At 41.5% G+C, this 20,176-nt stretch overlaps 1 protein-coding gene across 5 annotated transcripts in view; it reads right to left on the bottom strand.

Moving 5' to 3' along the window:
* The window catches only part of LOC147218323 (uncharacterized), a 39,665-nt gene extending 19,808 nt beyond the window's left edge, over positions 1–19,857 (bottom strand). For all 5 annotated transcript variants that reach the window (XM_086173782.1, XM_086173784.1, XM_086173785.1 and 2 more), the window contains exons 1-8: positions 19,671–19,857; positions 13,060–13,161; positions 10,606–10,802; positions 10,041–10,207; positions 8,695–8,829; positions 7,968–8,056; positions 812–961; positions 117–433 (exon numbers count right to left, since the gene is read on the bottom strand). In XM_086173782.1, coding sequence (XP_086029908.1) covers positions 117–433; positions 812–961; positions 7,968–8,056; positions 8,695–8,829; positions 10,041–10,207; positions 10,606–10,802; positions 13,060–13,161; positions 19,671–19,709 — 1,196 coding nt within the window. In that variant the 5' untranslated portion in view covers positions 19,710–19,857. The remainder of the gene's footprint in view (positions 1–116; positions 434–811; positions 962–7,967; positions 8,057–8,694; positions 8,830–10,040; positions 10,208–10,605; positions 10,803–13,059; positions 13,162–19,670) is intronic.
* Between the last annotated feature and the right edge of the window lie 319 nt (positions 19,858–20,176).

Raw genomic sequence — 20,176 nt, 5'->3', positions numbered from 1 at the left:
AATCTGTACCGATCTTTGGCAGGCCGGATTAAAAAGACCGACGGGCTGGACGTGGCCCGCTGGCCGTAGTTTGCCCACCCCAGGTTTATACTCAACGAAATAAATGCGTTGCCTACCTTTCAGCTGCCACATCGCCGATGCCTCCTTCGACTCTGTCTATATCAGAAACATCCATGTCATTTATACCAGAAGATCCCTGAGAGAACTCGACGCTCCCCGCCACTCCCTCTGTGGAAGAAGTCCGACTGCTGGGGTGGCACGCCAGCACCGAGCTCCGCCGATCGACAAACTCCTTGATGAAGCCCCGAATCTCCTCCTCGAGCAGACAAGCACTCGCGGTGTTTAAAGGCATGTTGAAGACACGGAGGCAGTCGCTGGCCTCAAGGTCACTGGATGGAGTCCAGCTGGAAGATTCATCCAACTCACAACAAATCTAAAGCAGGAGAGACATTACGCTAAGAGTTTTTATCATATCATTCTGTCTTTTTACCGAAATCATTCGACATTTGAGGAATTGATTTGGGATAGAGAAAACTTGTAGCCCTGGTGGCTCAGCTGAGCGAAGCGACTGACCAGCAGTTGTGTTAAAAGGAATAAATCATGTATTTTATGAGGTGTCAGCCGTCGGCGGTAGCCATGTAATTACAAGATAGCGAGAATGAATTTCAGGCTGTATCAAGGCACGTCAAGCTATTCCTTAAATCGTTCAAAGGATTTATGGCCATTTGGCTTCGAAAGAAGATCAAGATAGAAAGAAATGTATTCGTTGCGGCTGCCTGGACATGCAGCGGTGATCTGGTGGCTGTCTCACCTGGTTCAGGATGTCAGCGTTGTTAGAATACACCACCACCTGCTGGCGAGGAGGGAGGACTGAACCGCAGACGGACGAGACAATCGTCAGGCCTTCATAGCCGCGCTGATGGCAGAAAGCCTTTATTCCGTCCTCATAAACAAACCAGTGCTGGTTGAGAGTTACAGAAAGAAAGGAAGAAACTATTAATTAGTATAATGCAGAGGATATATAGTTCACTTGACAATCTTTTTAAATTCATCACATTTTTTGAATTAATAATTCAAAAATCAAAATTATTGTACATGCTATCTAGAGCAGGGGTGTCAAATTCATTTTGGTCCGGGAGCCACAACCGGCCTAATTTGATGCCAAGGGGGCCGGACCAGTAAAATCATAGCGTAATTACCGAGAAGTAACACAAAGTTCAATTTTTTCCTTTGTTTCAGGTAATTATAAAAATCCTTATATCAAGTGAACCTTTAAAAATACATGACGAATTACCTGAAGAAAAGTAAATGCAATTTAAACAACACTATGCCTCACTTCTGTCTTCTCAGCTCTCAGTGCATTTTGTTGTATTTGATTTGATTTCAGACTGGGGGCCATAAAATATTGTTCCAAGGGCCGCCAGTCTGAGATCCCTGATCCAGAGTCTATTTTCTTTTCCAAAGAGGAACTGAACATTCACTAACACTCTCGGTGCAGATGAATCAGGAACTTTGTTACTCCCCACCCTTTCATTGTGCATACGATTAATTTTCAGGGGGGAAAACTAAAATGGTTTCAGTAAGTAAAGTTACGTCTGTAGCTATGAGAGACAAAGCTGTCATAGCACACAGAGGGGAAGGAAGCCACTTTGTGATTTATTGTCGGGGAATTAATGTTTGCACTTAAAACAGCCACCATGCACAGATTATGTTAATTCAATGAAAGGCGTGATGATTGATGGACAAAAACTTGCATTAATGGATTGTTTGTCAATAGAACTTGTTTTTTCCCTTGAAATGATTAACACGAACTCTACGGCGGTGATAACTTGCAAAGCACGGCGATGCAAGAAGTAGGTAAAGAGAATCTTCCGAAAACACATTTACTTGAATAATCTAGATTTCACAAATGTTTGTTTTGTAAAGTTTTCAAATTTAATGTGTACATTTAATCTTAAAAAATATCCCGAGATGAATCCACTCAATCCCTGTTTATTTATTATTATTTTTATCCGCCGACGGCTTTACAAGTATGTGACGCAGCATGTGCGGTCCTTGACTTCATTTGTAATGGTCGACTGAAAGTGATTGATGAGGGCTACAAGGCTGTATCTGCCCAGGCTGTGTCAATATTAACCTGTGAGGATACGGGGCCAATTCCTCCCCCCCGATCTCTCCAAACCTCATCTTTCCCTTTCAACCGAATACGGCTTCTGCCAAACACAGGCCAATTAATCCTGAGACATACGTGCACACACACAAAGCAGTTGTCAGTTCACTGACACTGTCATTTCTCAACAACGATATCCCGATGAGTGCAATGAAGCTTCTCGAGATTAAAACATACATATTCACTCATATTAGTACAAACACTAATGTAAGGAAGCGATGTAAATCCGACAACTCGGATACTCGTACGTATTTGCCTCCGGTAACTGTCAGCATTTCAACTGTATGAACAAACTTGCATCGCTGTGTACACATTCGAGCATTGAAAGAAAGAAAGAAAGTCTTCATGACTGACAGTACAATACACCAGATGCTCAATTATTCCTTGATGCTAATGCTCTTAAGTTACTTCCCAACTGTGTGCACATGCAGATAGAGCTACACACACATGCACACACACACACACACACACAGGGAAAAGGGAAATATAGTCTGGAAATGAGCAGAGAGCAGATCTCAGAGACAACATGCAGGGTAACAGTCTGTCTGCCATTTGGCTCTTAACTGAGTGAATTACTACTCATCTTACCAGCCCCTCCTCTCTCCCCTCTCCCCGCCACCTCCAGAAACACAGATTGCCTTTTCTTGTAAATTTCCAACATGTTCACCATAAAAATCCACTTGCTAGATCAGTCTTAGAGCCCCAGGTTACAGCCACCTGTATCCCATTCGTTAAACCTTGCTTAAGGTAGGATGCCAAGTACTTAACTGTATATTTTTCTACAAATTTCATTTTTTCAGATGCCATTCACAATAAAATACCTTCAAAGTAATCAAGAACATTTTGTCAACTTGCATGGCTATCAGTTGGAGGTTATTTAAAACGCTACAGCAGGGAAAACACTGATAGAGACATTGAAGAGACATTAATCGTTAGTAAAATGCCATATGAAGTTCATACATTTTAACTTGTTTTTTTTCCAACTATTAAAATATAAAATCAATGCAAAGTCAAGTCTAATTTTCAAATAATTCAAAAGATGACTCGTGTAGGTATTGCATATTCACACCATACTCTATATGAGTGTGTGACTTTGCAAGTCAGAAATCAAACTGATGATAAATAATGATCAGTGTTTCATGCACACACACACACACACACACACACACATATATATACACACACACACAAATGTAAATCATGTTTATGTGCTAAAAACTTAAATAGACCAATTTTGTAGCTCGTGACAAAACATGCAGTCCATGACTACTTCCTGTTGCCGACCTGATCCACAGCCTCAACGACGCCTTCATTATCACTGCACGAACTTGCATGAGGCTGGGTGACTCAGCACTTTTAGTGGTTAAAGAAAATTTTATTTGACTTATCCAATCCATTTACGAATCAAATGTGTATTTTTGAAATAGTACCTAATTCAAATATGAGGAGATTATTTAAGCAAATAAATTACAGACGCATATGTTGATTGCATAATGCTTGGTTTTGCAGCTGATTGTGATCCTAGGGATATTTATCCAGGTATCTATATACTGCAACAGCTCTGCCTCCATCAGCTAATGAACATTCATGTGAATGTAGTATGTTGAACTTTGATTAATATTTAAGGCAGATACATTGCTGTCATTTTTTTCTTCATTCTATCTTTGTGTGTCTTGTTTCTTTTATTTCAAGTCAAATTTCTTTGTTTCATCACCACCCAAAAATCTCTTTCCATCTATCTGTTTCTTCACCTCCATAAACTTCAACTTTTTTGTACGTCCCAACCCACACGCACAAACACTCTCCATCTCCCTTCGGTTGTCTTTGCTCCACAGGTAGCAAGTCTTTAGTGGCTGCTTGCAGTTTTCCCAACCTGCCATCATTATGCACAATAGCCTAAGGTACAAAACTCAAGCCTCATAACTCACGCCCCGTGCGTGTAAATTCTCGTGCAAACACAGTCAAAGCAAAAACACATTTCCTGCTGTCGCCAACATCTCCGACATAGAATTAATCAAGCATTCATCCATTTAGGCTCTTTGCATACCCTTTCTGTCAGAACACAGAATGCTGAGAGAGTTGCGAGGTCTTCTCAGGCGATCGTTTTCGCCACCCTGATGAATCCATCAAGCGAGGTTTGATTTATACATCTGTCTGTGATCACAGCAGTACAGCTACAGCAAATGGGGTGGCAAGGAGCGAGCTGACACCAACCAGCACACACACACACACACGCGCACACAAAACAATCTCAACTACTTACTACGCAATCACACTGATAGCATATACATGTATGTGCTCACAAATATCGTACTCTCATTCATTCACACACACACACACACACACACACACAACACACACACACACAAACACGCGCGCACACATAAACACAACAGCATTTGCACTTACAAAGTTTCGGCAAGACACCAGAGGGTTCCCGAAGTTTACTGGAAAAGAAGCTTTCCTATCTGTCTGTCTCATATGCAGTTTCTTCACAAGCCTCATCCATTGAGCGCAGGGATTAGGGGGCCAAGTTGCAAGCACAGAATCTGCAAATGTTTTGTTTTGCTTGTTTGTTTGCCCTCAAAGCTCGAGGAAAGCCGTTGGGGGAGAATGGAAAATTTTGAAGAGAAAGAGTGGATGTTTCGACATGATGATGAGGGAAAAGAAAATAAAGGCAGGCCTTAAAGTTAATGGCAGATAAATATCTTATGCAGTCCTTTTCTAAACTTATCAAAATGAAGACTCTATTTTGGGTAGGAGTTACATATTGCATTTCACTCCCCACGGTATATTTGTCATGATAAAAGTTATTTTGAGAGACACAAAGTCGACATATCCCATCTGCGCGCATGCTAAGCATCCCTGATGCCTCTGCAAATTCAAGACTATTGTGTTTTTGTACGCAGCTATAGAATAATAGCATTCTCATTTTATCCACTTTGCAGTCAGAACATTGCGGTTGAAGAAAGACGAGGTAGGAAGAGATAGTGGGATTCAGGGCTGGGGCACCCTGGATTGCTGATCTTCAATCTTAGTCCCTGGGAGGGCTACCCTGCACCTGCTGTCTTCTTGTGCCTCTCATCAGAAAGGCATTTATGGAGTGCTTTGGCTGCGGGCCCCTTCATTAGCAAGCATAATTATTTGTGCAAGTGGCGTAGGGCAAAACTGGCCCCGCATAAACAAACAGAAGGGCCAGAGGACTGTGAACAAACAACACATTAGAAACAATCAACATTGCCAAAGTGAAATGGAAAGACGACCTCGCAGGGAGAGATAAATGCGTTACAAAAAAAACAACAAAATTGCAAAACCAAGCCACATCAACAAAAGCAAATAATATCTAAAAACACTGGAAACTAATGTGCGGGTTCGGAGATGAACACAGACACATCCACAAAGAAAAGAAACAAACAACGCTCGTTGCCTCGCAGCATCCACGCTGCAATCGGCCGAAGTTCATTAAATGATTTAATGAATTTGGTAGCTTCGATTTATGTCACTTTTAAAAAGTGAATATACACGAATGTGTGTATATACAGGGATTCTGTGGAGATGATGCTACGGTGTCTCCTTCAAAATGTGAAAAGGGATTTTTGTGCTGCCCAAATGACCTCGGCTGACGTGTAAGTCTAGTCAGTTCATTCGTGAGACACAAAAAAGGGCTGGGATAGACTGACGGTTGGAAAACAGTTCGATCCAGCGTGACTGTTCAAGTGCGGAGGCAACAAAAAACAGGTTTGATTTAACACGAACAGGAAAAGCGCATGGTTACATCTATTTTTGTAACTTTGTTGGATACTCTTTATGTAAATGTTCGTTTAAAATGGAGAACATTAACTTTCCTGGCATTTCCCTATGTATGCTCTTAAGAGAGGAAACAGCTTGGAAAGGGGGGGAAAACAAGGAAATCTAAAACATATTGTGACACATCAATGTCCATATTAACACACACAAAAAACACATTATTGTGTGGCTTGAGGCTCCTGTCCTTCCTACAGTTCATCAACTCCACAGCATGACAACTCTTTATCCGACCAACGTCTCATCTGCCAGCACTAATTTCTGAGCCATGAAAACCTCTGATACATAAACACACTCGCTGGCATTAATATGCAAGTAATGACTTTTTAGTGAGTGTTTATAAATCCGAGCCTCTTGCAAGTTGTCGCTGACACAAGTAAAGCCGTCCCACTTTACCTGCTGTAATCAGCTCATCTCGCGGATGCTTCGTCCATACATCCATTTCACAATCAATGTTCTGGCCGGCTTGACAAAACAATATAAGAAGAATACGAATACAAAACGCAATAACTTGGGACAATAGTGTCCGCATATATAATGTTCATAATTTATACCGACAAATTGCATACAGTTGCACGACCATTTCTTGGGATTGCAAAAAACGTGTTTTTTTCGAGGTTTTGCACAACAGGCTGCATCATTGTTTCAATTTACAGAAAATATAATGCAGTACACACACATAGGAAACTATTCAGATTAAAGAATAAATAAAAAAAATAATCCGCTCCTATATTGATTTCAGATCTTTTCAATGAAAATGTAATGTTTTTGCAGTACACTAAAGTCCATCATTCAATCGATATAAAAGGTCCACATAATCACATCAAACAAAATCACTTTGTTTGGCTAACTAGGCAATTACAACACAATTTAAAACCCTCAAATCTATAATTCTAACCTGTTTAACTGCTGTCAACCTCCCCCCCCCCCACACACACACATAAACACATGCACTACTCTTACAAACACATAAACCATGACAGACTAATTTAATCTAATTTATTTAGTTTTCTGGAAAGAATAATTGCAGGCAGAACTTCCCTGAGCTCCCTCCATAAATGACTCTCCCTAACCGTTTCAGTCTCTTTTCAAACACAATTAAAAAATTATATATAAATATATACACATAGCAAATGACATGCATATCAGGAGTTCATTTTAGAGCTTGATTTCAGGTCATTAGTAACCCATCATGACTCTGTGGAGTCGGAGGGTCCGCTGGCGACATACAGGCCCCTGGCCATTTATTCTATATTAAGTCTCTAATGGGGCCTCTCTCTCCATGTCTCTTGTTTTCTCCCTTTCTCACTCTTTCTCTAACTCATAACACACAGCGTGAAGGCTCAGTGCTGGTAAAATATGCACAGAAAGTCCGGTGTGCGCACACACATAAAGCCATTCAAATGAATGGTTATTTATTCACTAAACGAGGATCTGGGTGTTTAATGTTCCTTGGACGTTAGGTAGTTTTCTGGGGGAGGCAGAGCCATACCCCTACGGCTACAGACATCATTTATTTTACACATAGCCTAATACTGCACGCTAGGCAGTCGCAGAGAAAAATGGGCTTCAGAAGGGAGAAGGAGATAGAAATGAAATAATGAATGATTTTATTTTTTAGGGGGGGGTGGTGGTGATGGTGCTGGTGAGCGAACACATTAGAAGTTGCAGCGGGGAGAAAAGAAGGGGTAGGCTTTAAGGTTTATAGCAACTGTGAGTGTGTGTGTGTTAGATAGTGTGCAAAAGCGAAATACAGAAGAAAAACCCAGAAGCAAATTTTATTGATAACTGCTTACACTGAAATGTGTTATGTCTTAGCGAGTAAAATACAAGAAAACCCTCACGGTAAGATATATTTGGATTATTTGGGGGAAAACTGTGCTTTTTTTTGTGACAATGAAGCAGAGTGATAGTTCGGCTTGGCATTCGTCCTTGAACTGAAATGAAACATATTGCGAAAAACGTGGACTTAATTTCTACGCCGGACACCTACCCCGTCATCCGCCGTCACCGTGGCGAAGGCTATGGTCGTCTCTCCATCAGAAAACTCTCTGAGTTCTTTGGACAACTTCTGCTTCAAGTCTACGTCCGTCAGCACACATGAACAACAGCATAGAACAAGAGGACTAACAGTTATATAAAGGACACACAAAAAGGATAAAAAAAACAATTTCATGAGATAGAAACAAACACAAGGAAGAATGCAGTCTTATGGAGAGACCTCTAGTAGAAAAGCTTTGGCTGGTTTAAAAAAAAGGTGCAATTTATCTTGGATTGAGTGCTCGCTGATCCCTCTGGTGGCTGTAGCAAGTGATGCACACTTACGCAGACCATCAACAGTAAACCAGCAAAAATAAATAACTTATAATAAGCCCAAATGTATTCAGATTTATTGCTAGAAAATGACCAGAAAAAAAATTTAAAAATTTAAAATTTGAAAGAAATGTTTTATTTTTTTCATATTGGTAAAACTGTTGTTTTTTAATGATTAACAAAAAGTACTGTATAAAAGGTCTGTATTTTCATATTTTCATTTGTTTTTAAATGCAAGGTAAGGTTTTGCTGTCGAAAGAAAAAAAAAAACAACTCAGAAACTAAAAATTATTTGCTCTTGTTTTTTGCAAATCCCCAGCCAAGTAGATTTATTGTTATATATTCCATAAGCGTTCCATCAATGAACAATCAAATGTATCCAATGTAACTATAAATCAAATATTTACCTTGGAGCTTTGCTGGATCAGGCAGACTTGCAGAAACCTTACTCCACTTTTCTAAAGATCTCAGAAGTTCTTCCAATTGTGTTGACTGACGTCCATATTTGAGCCAATAAGCCTCACTCTGTTGCAGCAAAGCCTCTGCAAACACACAAACATTATCCCATGTGTGCGCAACATGAACATGATGACAACTTTGGAAGGCATTTCAAATTCATAAAATTGAATCAAAGATAGTAACATAAACATATTCCTGGGTATAAGTACACTGCTCAAAAAAATAAAGGGAACACTTAAAAAACACATCCTAGATCTAAATGAATGAAATATTCTTATGAAATACTTTGCTCTTTACACAGTTGAATGTGCTGACAACAAAATCACACAAAAATGATCAATGGAAATCAATTGTATCAACCCATGGAGGTCTGATTAGGAATCACACTCAAAATTAAAGTGTAAAAACAAACTCCAGACTGATCCAACTTTGATGTAATGTCCTTAAAACAAGTCAAAATGAATCTGTGTTGCTTCCTGAGTGGACACTATGATTTCACAGAAGTGTGATTGACTTGGAGTTACATTGTGTTGTTCAAGTGTTCCCTTTTTTTTTTGAGCAGTATATTTAATCCAAAAGAGACAGATCCAGGAGGCTGCAAAAATGAATTCTTTTTTTCTCAGCTGTAAATTTTAAATAGACAAATGTTGACTAAATTCACTAAAACAAATTAAATAACAGCAATATGCCATCAGTCTGCCACTTTTGTCAATTTATAAAATAATGTAAATCAAACAGGGTTATATGTTGACTGGTCATTTTGACTGGCCAATACAAATGTTGAATGCAATGCAGCCGGCAGGGATGGCAGCTAAACCTCTGCCTCCTGTGGATTCGTCTCGCCAGGCGCGGCCGTAGAATCCACCATACACCCATTAGAATTACATCTAATGGGACCAAGATCGAAACGTCTCAAATTTCTTTGAGAAACTACTGAGATACACACATTCTGAACCATATTTCTTCTACATGCAGAACACAACTACACAGATCCCTTTTTGTTGTTGAACCCTCTGTAATATTCAGCATTCTTTATTACCTTTCCTTTTATCAGTTTTTTGGGGGGGATCTTTCTTAGAAGGGAAAAACTCTACTTAAAAAAGTATCCATGAGAAAGTAGTAACATTTTGGGACTCAGCGTCTGCCATTGCTCTTTGCGAGCACTCAGATCCCCTCATTCTTCCTCTTCTTCATATCTCCTAGTGGGTGTTAAGCGAGTCATGTCAGGGGATTTGTGTGTGTCCTCCTTCATCGCCCCATTACTCCCCTTAGGGGGCGTCTGCGCCTCCCTCACCTTGGAGCGGCTCCGTCAGCGCTACTCCGATGTGCACCGGTGCCTCTTGAAGAATCTCTCTCGCAACTGCCATCACTGCGGACGATGCCCCATCATCCCCTGCATCCTGCTGACTGCCGTGATGGACCACTCGTAGGACGCTGGACTCCAGAGGACGGAACTCGGAGCTACAAGAGTGAGAAGGTGGGGGTTGAAGGAGATACGGATGGCTGCAGGGGAAGGAGCAATGATTGTCAGGCATTTGCATAAATACGGCTCTGCTTTGGGGGGTGTAAAGGATGAAAACACACAGGCGTGAAATACACACCCAAGCACACACTTTGCATGTGTGTGTGTGTGTGTGTGTGTCCATACTTCGGGGTTATTTCTATTGATATTAACTGATGATTCATGTAAAACTTAAAGCATTCCAGAATGGGTCCAATCTCTGCACAACTGATTTTGATAGACAAAGCTGGTCTCATGAAAAGTAGCTGAAATGTAATCTTAAATTGAAACTGATTCATGTTCTTACGCCAAAAATGAAAAACTCCCTCGGCAAATTTAAAATGTTGCACGTCTTTACCTGTCTAGCAATCCATCTCTTAGTAGCGTGAGCGAGAGTTTTCTTGCGCGATGAATTTTCACCAGATCGATATCCTCGCACCACAGCAATGAGCGCTCGCTGATTCTTAATTTCTGCAGGTACTTCAGCGTCTCCCCGGGCAACCGAGCATCACGTTGCTGGCGGCACAGTATTGGAGCGCACACCACGTCTGAAGTCTCCACACACAAAATACATAAAACCAGAATTATTGAGATCAAAATTGAGGTTCTGATATGATTCTCTTGTGAATATTATTCTATTGTAAACATTGTTAAAGATTCTGATTCAATATGATTGTAAACATGATTAAAGTATTTATAATTTTTTTTGTCATTTTTTTTTTCGTACTTTTGCACCATGGGGTCTCAAAGTAACGCTATTTCAATGCTCTGTATGTGTGAATGTATGGCAGTATTGACAATAAAGTTGACTTTGACTTTTGCTCATACGTGTGTGTACACATGTTGAACTCACAAAAAATTGCAGCGGATAAGGTTTCCCTGTTGAACATTGTAAAAGGATTACATTTCTGCCTTCATCCCATAGTGCATCCTGGTGCCATGTTATTCTCCAGGTAAACAAAACACATGCACCCTGCCATCCACATGATAAGAAGAAAACATAATGCAGCAGAATTGCTCCATATCCAATGGTGATGGGCAAATGTCAGCATGGGGCGTCCAAACCAGCCTGCTGCAACAAGCTGTGATGCACTGCATGTTCTGATGTTGTGACATCTATCTAAAAGAGCCAGCATTACCTTTTACAGGAATTTGTTCTTCAGTTGGATGGGACCACATAAGCTAGATTTGTCTCTCCATTTGCATATTTTGATGCTTGGTTACCTAAGACATCTTAGCTGGATCAACAGCTTCCCTTCCGAAGGCCTGCAGAACCCCACAACAGAAGTTCTGGAGATGATCGGACCCCGTTGTCTATTTTAAAAGTCTGAGCACATAATTCACAATCTTTTTTACACGTTTTCCACAAGGCAGCTCTGGGGATACATTTTAAATGAATGCAAGATGTATGCATGTGTTGGTTAAGATATGGCGTATAATGAGATGCCTTTGAAAACTTAAATGATCTATTCATTGAATTAAATATGAGATGGATCACACAAAAAGGTTCTTTGATTCAAATCCTAGTGGGTGAAATGGCATATTCGCGTTGTCTGTGGAGGTTCTTGGTCATCAGGTCATGGCAAATTCTTGTCAAAATTCTCTTCTTTTCAAGTTAAACCACACCAACTGATATTCTTTGCACTGGTTTTCCTGACACGTCACTGACAGAATTAAGTTTTCCAACCAACTGTCCCTCCAATTTTAATCAGATAGTGCGGCTGCCAAGTGAGCACTTAAAAGCAGCAGCTTAAATGAATCCAAGATTTTGTGTATTCACATAAAAATAGTTGCTCACTGGGCAAATAGTGGCTTTAGGTTCTGACACTTTGCCCAAATCACTGAAATGGTAGTATTTGGAAAAAAGTAAAATTCTGTTAAACATGACTGGGAGCAGATATGTGCAACGGTTGTCATACATCAGCAGGAATCAAAACAATACTGGACTTAGATGACCTTAAATAAAATATTAGATATTATATCCTGCATCTCGTCACATGGGATGAATGGCATCGCTAATTGAGTTTTGGGGATGTTGTCCCACCCCTGCTCCGGGGGTAAGCGATTTTGCCAGGAACATGGACTCAACATGTTTCAGCTTCGACATAATGTTTCAAATCAAGTAACATAACTTACATCTGCTCTGATTTTCCTGAAATTCAACATCTGAGATGAAGCCTGCAGCAGCAGAATGTTCTTTCCAGCAAAATGCGAGTCATCTGAAATCTGAGGTGAAAACCATATCTTTCAAATATATATTTGATGTTGGGTGTACAGGTTCTCAGGCCAGACAGCACTCAAAGCCTTTTTGGGGTGACTCCTTTAACAACTTGTATGGTTTCTTAAGATTTCTTTGGGTGTTTCAGTGGAGAGTCTTTGGCAGTGAGGCAGATGGGGTAGCAGACTGTTCCTCCTGAATCAGTTGTGTGGGCATACTGTCAGCAGGCATATGGCTTTTTGGCTTTTTTTTTTGCCAAAATTGCTGAAGGGTGACTTTCAAAATTGCCTGTTGCTTGATAATGAACATTTACAGGTTTGTCATTTAGTTGGATTGCTGTGACAGCGTGCTAAGTGATCTCCTTAAGTGGAAGAATCCAAGTGACCTTTTATTGACCGCATCATAAGAAACACGCGAGTTGACGCTTTTGCGCAGCCTTTTGATAGTATGCTCATGTGTCAGCTTTTTATAAGCACGGTTGTGTCCTAAATGTTCGAAAAAAAAAAAAATGTGAATAAGACCACCATGTTTTCTTATACAAGAAAATGAAGTTTTCACTTGAATTGAGTAGGAAAAATAGAGAGTTTTCATTACCTGGCTGAGGTGCAGCGCTAAGCACAGGGTTGCGGCCACAGTGTCCACATCTGCCTCCGGACCACCTAAGACAACATGGACAGAACGGTCCGACGCGTCCTCCTAAAAACACAGACAAGCACAAAGCAGATAAGTAAGTCTAAACCCGAGGAGCTTTTCATTTCTAAAGAAACTTGACAGGACATCATTCTGTCTCATTCAAATCTGATGCTTTCAAAAAAGGAAAAAAAAATACAACACATGGAAGTAATAGCCATGTATTCATCAACCAACCGCATACAACCATTCACCCTCTCATTTACACATCTGGGAAATTTAGGATCTCCATGCGTGTTTTTGGACCCTGGAGAGAAATAGCAGAATCCGGAGGACACCCATGCAGACGCTGAGGAACATGCAAACAGAAAGCTTCCCTGATCCAGGGATCATCTCGCTGCGAGGTGGACGCGCTAACCGCTGCGCCGCCACGCTGCCCGGAAGCAATGCTGTATGTGTGTTTACTCTGTGACTTGATAGGAGACACAGTGTTAGACGACTGTGGCCTTGTGAAACCAACACTATGAATCAATGACAAATTCATAGTGCTGCAAGGCTCAGACGACACTTACAAGAAAATACAATTCGGTTTCCACGGCAGCAGAGGCATCATTAGTTGTGAGAGCGGATCAGTGGATGGAAGAGACATTCTTACCGCAAATCCAGAGGAACAATTTATCAGAGACAAGACGACTCCATTATTTCCGCTGTAGTAAACTCTCTTTATTTGGGTTAAGTGGACAGTAACGATGGATCCATTGCAAAGATTCATCACTGGGTGAAAAAGAGGCTGAACTTTTTGAATCCATATGATGAATGAAAACTCCTGGTTTTAGGTTTTTTTCAAGTGCTGCTCCTTGAATGCCGGAGAAGTTTCCTCATGAAATACAGTATATTTCCCAAAAATTGAGGGGCAAAAGCACAACTTTTGGCAAATCAGCGATGATAAAGGTTTCTGTGGTAAGCTGTCAATAAAACAGAAAAGCTGAATGGCTGATCGTGCAAATCTGCCCCATCACCAAGAAAAAAAATGCTGATAAGAAACATATGTCTCCATGTTAATGTTACAAAGACACATGAAAAGAAAACTAATAATTTTGTGGCAGAACGGACAATCCTTTAGCCACACTGTTCAGATTGTGATCCTTAAAAATGGTTTAGTTCAAGGTAAGTGTCACGAGTCGCAGGGGCGGACTCGAGCAGGGAACCACACCTCAGAGCAGGGATCTGGATCGAAAGCGCTTTATTGCGTTGAAAGGGCAGGTAGGGTGTCGCTAGTAAGCACCTGGCCCCGAGACAAAGTTGCACAGGGCTGGGTCTCACCAGGACGGGTTCCAGGCAGGGTCAGAGGTTACACCGGCCGACTGGGTCCGGTCACGGCAGGGATCTGAGAGCCACAATCCCCAGCACCAGGCAGAGCGCGCCGCGTGCCCTTTATAGGGATCTTGATTAGTGGCATCTGCTGCAGCTGGAGCTGATTACAAATTGGGATCAGGTGTGATACCCTGACAGTAAGTTGCTAAAACATCTTTGCTTAAATTGAAAAATTCTTTAAGGGGGACAAGTGAGTGCAGCCTACAGAATGCTCAATGCATATTTATTGTTATGGATTCACAGGATATTCAAAACTATTAACTAGTAGGGACAAAATTGTAGGTGAATATAGACACAGAAATGAAGTGATTTGCTTTGGATCGATGTAAAGGAACTGCCGAGCAGCAAGTTGATATAATCCATCTCGGAACATAATGGAAGCCAATGGCTGAGTGGACCTTTACCAACATTGGGAAGAATCACTTAATGCCAGGCTCTAGTTGTCTGGAACGGCCAGTTCTTGGAAGCACGTTCCAACCCAAAAAAAAAGTGAAAATCACAAACCCATTATGTTCTCCAATAATACAAGCATGTTACTGAAATATACATTATGTTTCTGACTTTGATTTAAGTCAGTGGTCCCCAAACTACGGCCCGGGGGCCTGATACGGCCCGCCTCCACATTTTGCCCGGCCCCTGAACAATACCAGAGATGCATTATGATTTTTTTTTCAATCTGGCCACGTAATCGTGACTTGTACATGCGTAGAAAATAACATTTTATTCCATCCTTCTGCAGTCTGTGCCTCATCTGAAACCCTTCCCTCAAAAAAAAAAAAAAAAAAAAAAATTATGGACACACCCCTGTCAAATAACACGGAATAATGGCAAAAAGATTAAGTAAGAGAAAAATGGATTCAGAATGCAGGGTAATTAGCCTGCAGTGGATAAACGATTATTTTTTTGTTCAATTCAAAGAAAAGGCTGTTTGTCTCATCTGTCAAGAGATGAGACAAAGACATTATTCATTAATAATGTTATTATTTATTTTCTGATCTTTTTTTTCCAGTCAAGATCCCAGAAAGGGTTAATTTTCAGTTACGTGTGGCTTTCTGGAAAACAATCGTTAGCGTTTAGACACCTCTGCGATCGTCACACTTTTTGTTACAAACTGGCCCGGCCCCCGTCAGAGAAGGGAAAAGTTATTTGGCCCTCGCAGGAAAAAATTTGGGGATCCCTGATTTAAGCGGACAATATTTTATTTTATCACCACCCCAAAAAAGTGTAGCGGGCAGTGGAGCAGTGATTCTAGTGATTTAGTGAAGAAAAGCATGGAGATGGACTTTTGTCATATTTCTATTGATTGGCCTCCACCGTAGGCAAAGGTGGATACACAAAGTAAGAAATGATCGAGGGAGGGAAGGTGAGAAGATCAAAAGGGGCTTATAAAAATAAGGCTGAAATACAGGGAGTGGTGGCACTTGAAATGTCAGCCATCTACGACAGACGGTGAAAAGGACAGCGGGGAAAATGTCAGAGTCGCGATAACGTAGAAGGAGAATTAAGAGGATAGGGGAATGAGATAAGCAGGAGTGAAGGTGTGAAAACAGGGAGAGAAGAGGGAATTAAGGAATGAGAGAATAAAGATCTTAAGGGTGTGGGAGACAAAGGAAGAGGACGCCAGTTTTTTTTTCCTAAGAGACAGAGGGGAGGGAGAATGAATCAATAACCAGAGAAAGGAAGTGATCCATTAGTGAAGATAAAGTAACTTGCTTTCTGTACTACTGCAGCGTTTGTATGTGTGTGTGTGTGTGTGTGTGTGTACAAGCTTGCATTATCCATCTGATACCCTTCAATCTGAGTGCCCTCCCTCGAAGCTCTCCTGTTGTCTGCTCCTCTCTTCTCTCCTCCGTCTTGTTATGGAGTTTCGGCAAAGTAGCATTCTGATTTGAGGAGATCTACTCTTACGGTAAACGCTCCTTACATAAAACATTTAAATGACCATTAAAACTACCCTGAAACCTCAGAAGTTTCCTTGTGAGGGGAGATTCCTCACAAATGACTGAACCATTGATTTATCAGAGCATCTTAGCATTAGCCTAAATCAGACAGCCACATATGTGCTTACTGCTGCAGAGAAAAGTGCAAGCCTCAGACAAAATAAATTAATCATGCCTTGTGAATGTTTTGTTTTCATTTTATATTATGCAGTCTTACTAACATATAAACTGTTTAAGCATGAAAGAGATTCTGATATGTTAAGTTAAAAAAACAAACCGAAAGGCCCATTAGGAAATTGTGCATTTTGACTCCCTCTGAAATTGGAAGAAGAAATGAATCGGTCCGAGTTGGAAATACATCAGGGTCGGGGTCACCCGGTTAAAACCAGAATCATATTAGTTTTAAATACTGCATAGACGTGCGCACATGCATGTTTTGATCTTGAAGCAAAAAAAGGGGAGAATGAAGAGGGAAGGGGGAACTGGTAGTCTCGGAAACCTAAGTGAGAAAGAAAAGAGGTGCAGTAAGCATTAAGAGCCGGTGCAATTAGAAGTATGGACACTCTGGATGGAGGCCATCTGGAGAGCAGAGACACTGAGACAGGGGAGTGACAGAGAGTGCTTCGGCAAATAAGTGAATCATCAAAGTTTATGTAGATGCAAGATAGAAGTAAAGTGCGTCTATGTTTGCGTGAGGACAGGGTGGTAATATGTTAAATTCCACCTGTAACCTCTCTGACACGCAACCCCTTTCCATAATCATCCATTTGCACAGTCATTCTTTGATTTTCTCCTTTTGAATGTGACTCACTAGACGGAAAATATTCTGTATCCTTAATTCAATGTCATGCCGGTGTTCACACGCGTGTAATTCCAGTGTCATCGGCGTGAATCTGCGCTACGCTGACTAGTATTTTCCTCAAAGGTCGATGCCTTCAGCCTTGAGTGCATCAATGATTCTGAAACACAGGCACTATCTTTTAATTATTACTAAAAGTGAACTAGTGAGCTAACTTGACATGGAAAAAACAGATAAAAAAAAACCAAGACGTAGGAATTCGGAGTACCGAGTAGCAATAGTCCTGCACAAATTACATAATGCTTAGACGGTTGGAGATCAGGCCCAAGGGACTGTTGAGGGACAACAATGGACGGCAACAGGTTACTAATTATTTTCTCAAGCAAGGCGTTCATATATCAAACACAAACAGGGAAGTGTATCATCCTTTGCCTTATAATTAGTGTCATGGCCAGAAGACACAAAAATAATCCTGTCTATGGGAACGGGCGGCGTAGAAAGAAAAATGAAGACATTGCAGAAGAGCACTGTTCCAATCGCCACGGACAACTAACCCAAGCATTTTCATAAAGCTTAACGGGCCACCGGAGGAGACGCTGATCATTAACAACTTTGAACAGCAGGACAGGTCAGCGGACACAACACACACCGGGTAATGAATGTAATCATTTGTGGGAATAAAATAAGCGCTCAATATTTAGATTAACTTTTCATAGCTTGCACTACTTTGAACATACTATAGCTGTTGGGAATAATTTCTTTAGCTATATAAACAATACCTGCCATTACAGCTCAGAGGACCAGCTCTGCCTTAACATTTAGTCCATTCGTTGAATATTAACAACTCATTTCGGCTGCTGAAGTGCAAACTTATGTAACAATGATGACTTCTAAAACCAAAGAAATAGATGTGTGTCTTTGCTGAAAGTGAGATGTGGCTCAGTTGTAAGGAGGATGTGGATCTGGTGCTAAAATGTTATAAATGAACCCCTTTTTTGGGCTATTTGTTTACAAGAGACAACAGCACACTTTATTATGTGTTGGAATATATTGAAAAGGCAACGCACTTAAAAATCAATATACCAAAACTCTCATTTTCTTTCATACTGTTGCAATTTGAAGTAACTGTTAATGCCTTTTTTTAGTGTGTCACTAGATTGTTGACAGGACTATTTTAACAGGCAGGAAGCAAATATTTGTCTGCAATATGACAAGCAGCAGAAACCTCAGGGTAGACGTGCACCTGCACTGCAGATGAATACAATTAGAGCTGTGCAATCTTATTAAACGGTAATATATTTCTGCAAGTGTTGTTTCTTCTCCACAGTGCCCTCTTGCATTGCAGCACCCATAACTCAGGCTACAGGTGGATGACAAAGCCCTGAAGCGGCCAGATAATAAATGAATCTGAATAGCATCCTTGTGTTTTACAATACCAAAAAAAAAAAAAGTAATCCAAATAGGAAACAAGTCAGATTACATCAACACAGCCTCGGGAGACCAAAACTAAAAAAAACATTTTCAGAAAATGATGCAGAATACTGCAACGTATTGCATCTTATTCTCACCAATATTTTACAATTTATATCACCCAACAAGAACTCAAATGCAGCTGTGTAGAAACACAATTCAAAAGTAACTAGATATGATATTTAAGTAAATGGCAGTATTGGATAAGCGTTACTTTTGAATATACGTTTTGCGCCGTGTTTTTGTCGCTGCTTGGCCGCTCTTTGGGACCACATCTTCAAAAAACTAAACAGCCGCGTCATATTTCAAGCAGATTCATAAAAATATAAAAATGTGAACAGTCAGTGCCTCCTGTTTTGACCCAAATTCAACTTCTTTACCTTTTGTCATTTTTATGCCGGCATGAGCACATGAACGGCCTGTCTGGAGTCTTTATCAGTGACCCCTGGCATTGACACAAGAGGAAGGGTGAATAAGTTTATTATTTTCTCCATGTTACTCACATGTCGTGATGCAGAACAAGCGGACTGACATCTCAATTCAAACATTACATCTGAAAATATATATTTTGATTTGTTTTTTTTTCTTCCCCCGCATGAATGTGGGGCAGCCATGTGGACAGACACCTTCTGGGCCAAACAAGACAATCTGATTTTTTTTTTTTTTTTCTTTTTTCTGCAGAGCAACCAGATAGCAGGGAGGGGACAGCCTCCGGCTCAACTTGTCACGCCTCCCACTCGTTACAAATCGAGTTTTGCGCCTGTAAACACAACAGGGCTCATTGTACTGGGCCACCCACCACCCCCACCCCCTTCCATGCACGGTCATATCGTCGATCTACAGGTGCTTCGGGGAATATAGAGACTTACCCCTCCACCATCCTCACCACCCCTTTTTCTTCAAGCAACAGGATCGCCGCCTGTGGCGCCTCTCCACCCCCCGAAACCTCTGCACAATCTGGCGCTTACCGCCGGCGAAGGCTCCGAACTCACCCCCAGTCCGCCCTCCACCGTCCGCAAATACTCTTCCATGTCGGCCTGCGTCGCGGCGGCGTGGATCCGTCCATAGACGGCCGGGTCGGGGCGTCCGGCGTGTCCGTTCGCCCCCCTCCTCCTCCTCCACCTCCTCCACCTCCTTCCCCGGCCCCCCTTCTGCGTCCGAATCCCCCCCTGCTGCGCTCTCACTGCAGCACTCTCTGCTGCCGCTGTGCGTGTGTGTGTGTGTGTGCGTGTGTGTGTGTTCGTGCGTGTGTGTGTGTGTGTGTGTTTCCTTGGTCCTCCCCCTTTCTCGACAGGGTGAAACCACCAACGCGGAGCAGTGGGTGTGACGGCAGGAAGTGGAGGAGCGACGGACGGACGCGCGTACGGTGATTCAACCGCGCTCCCTGCGGTAAACCCCCGCCTCCCCCGCACCTTGTCAGACCTTCCACCCCTGCCAATGTCCCTCACACACACACACACACACACTCACACACACACACACACGAACATACACACGC

Source organism: Fistularia commersonii, chromosome 26 (genome assembly GCF_037954325.1).
Source record: "Fistularia commersonii isolate RoL2024-O1a breed Wild chromosome 26, RoL_Fcom_v1.0, whole genome shotgun sequence".
Taxonomy (NCBI): domain Eukaryota; kingdom Metazoa; phylum Chordata; class Actinopteri; order Syngnathiformes; family Fistulariidae; genus Fistularia; species Fistularia commersonii.
This window is presented reverse-complemented; position numbering and strand designations above follow the sequence as displayed.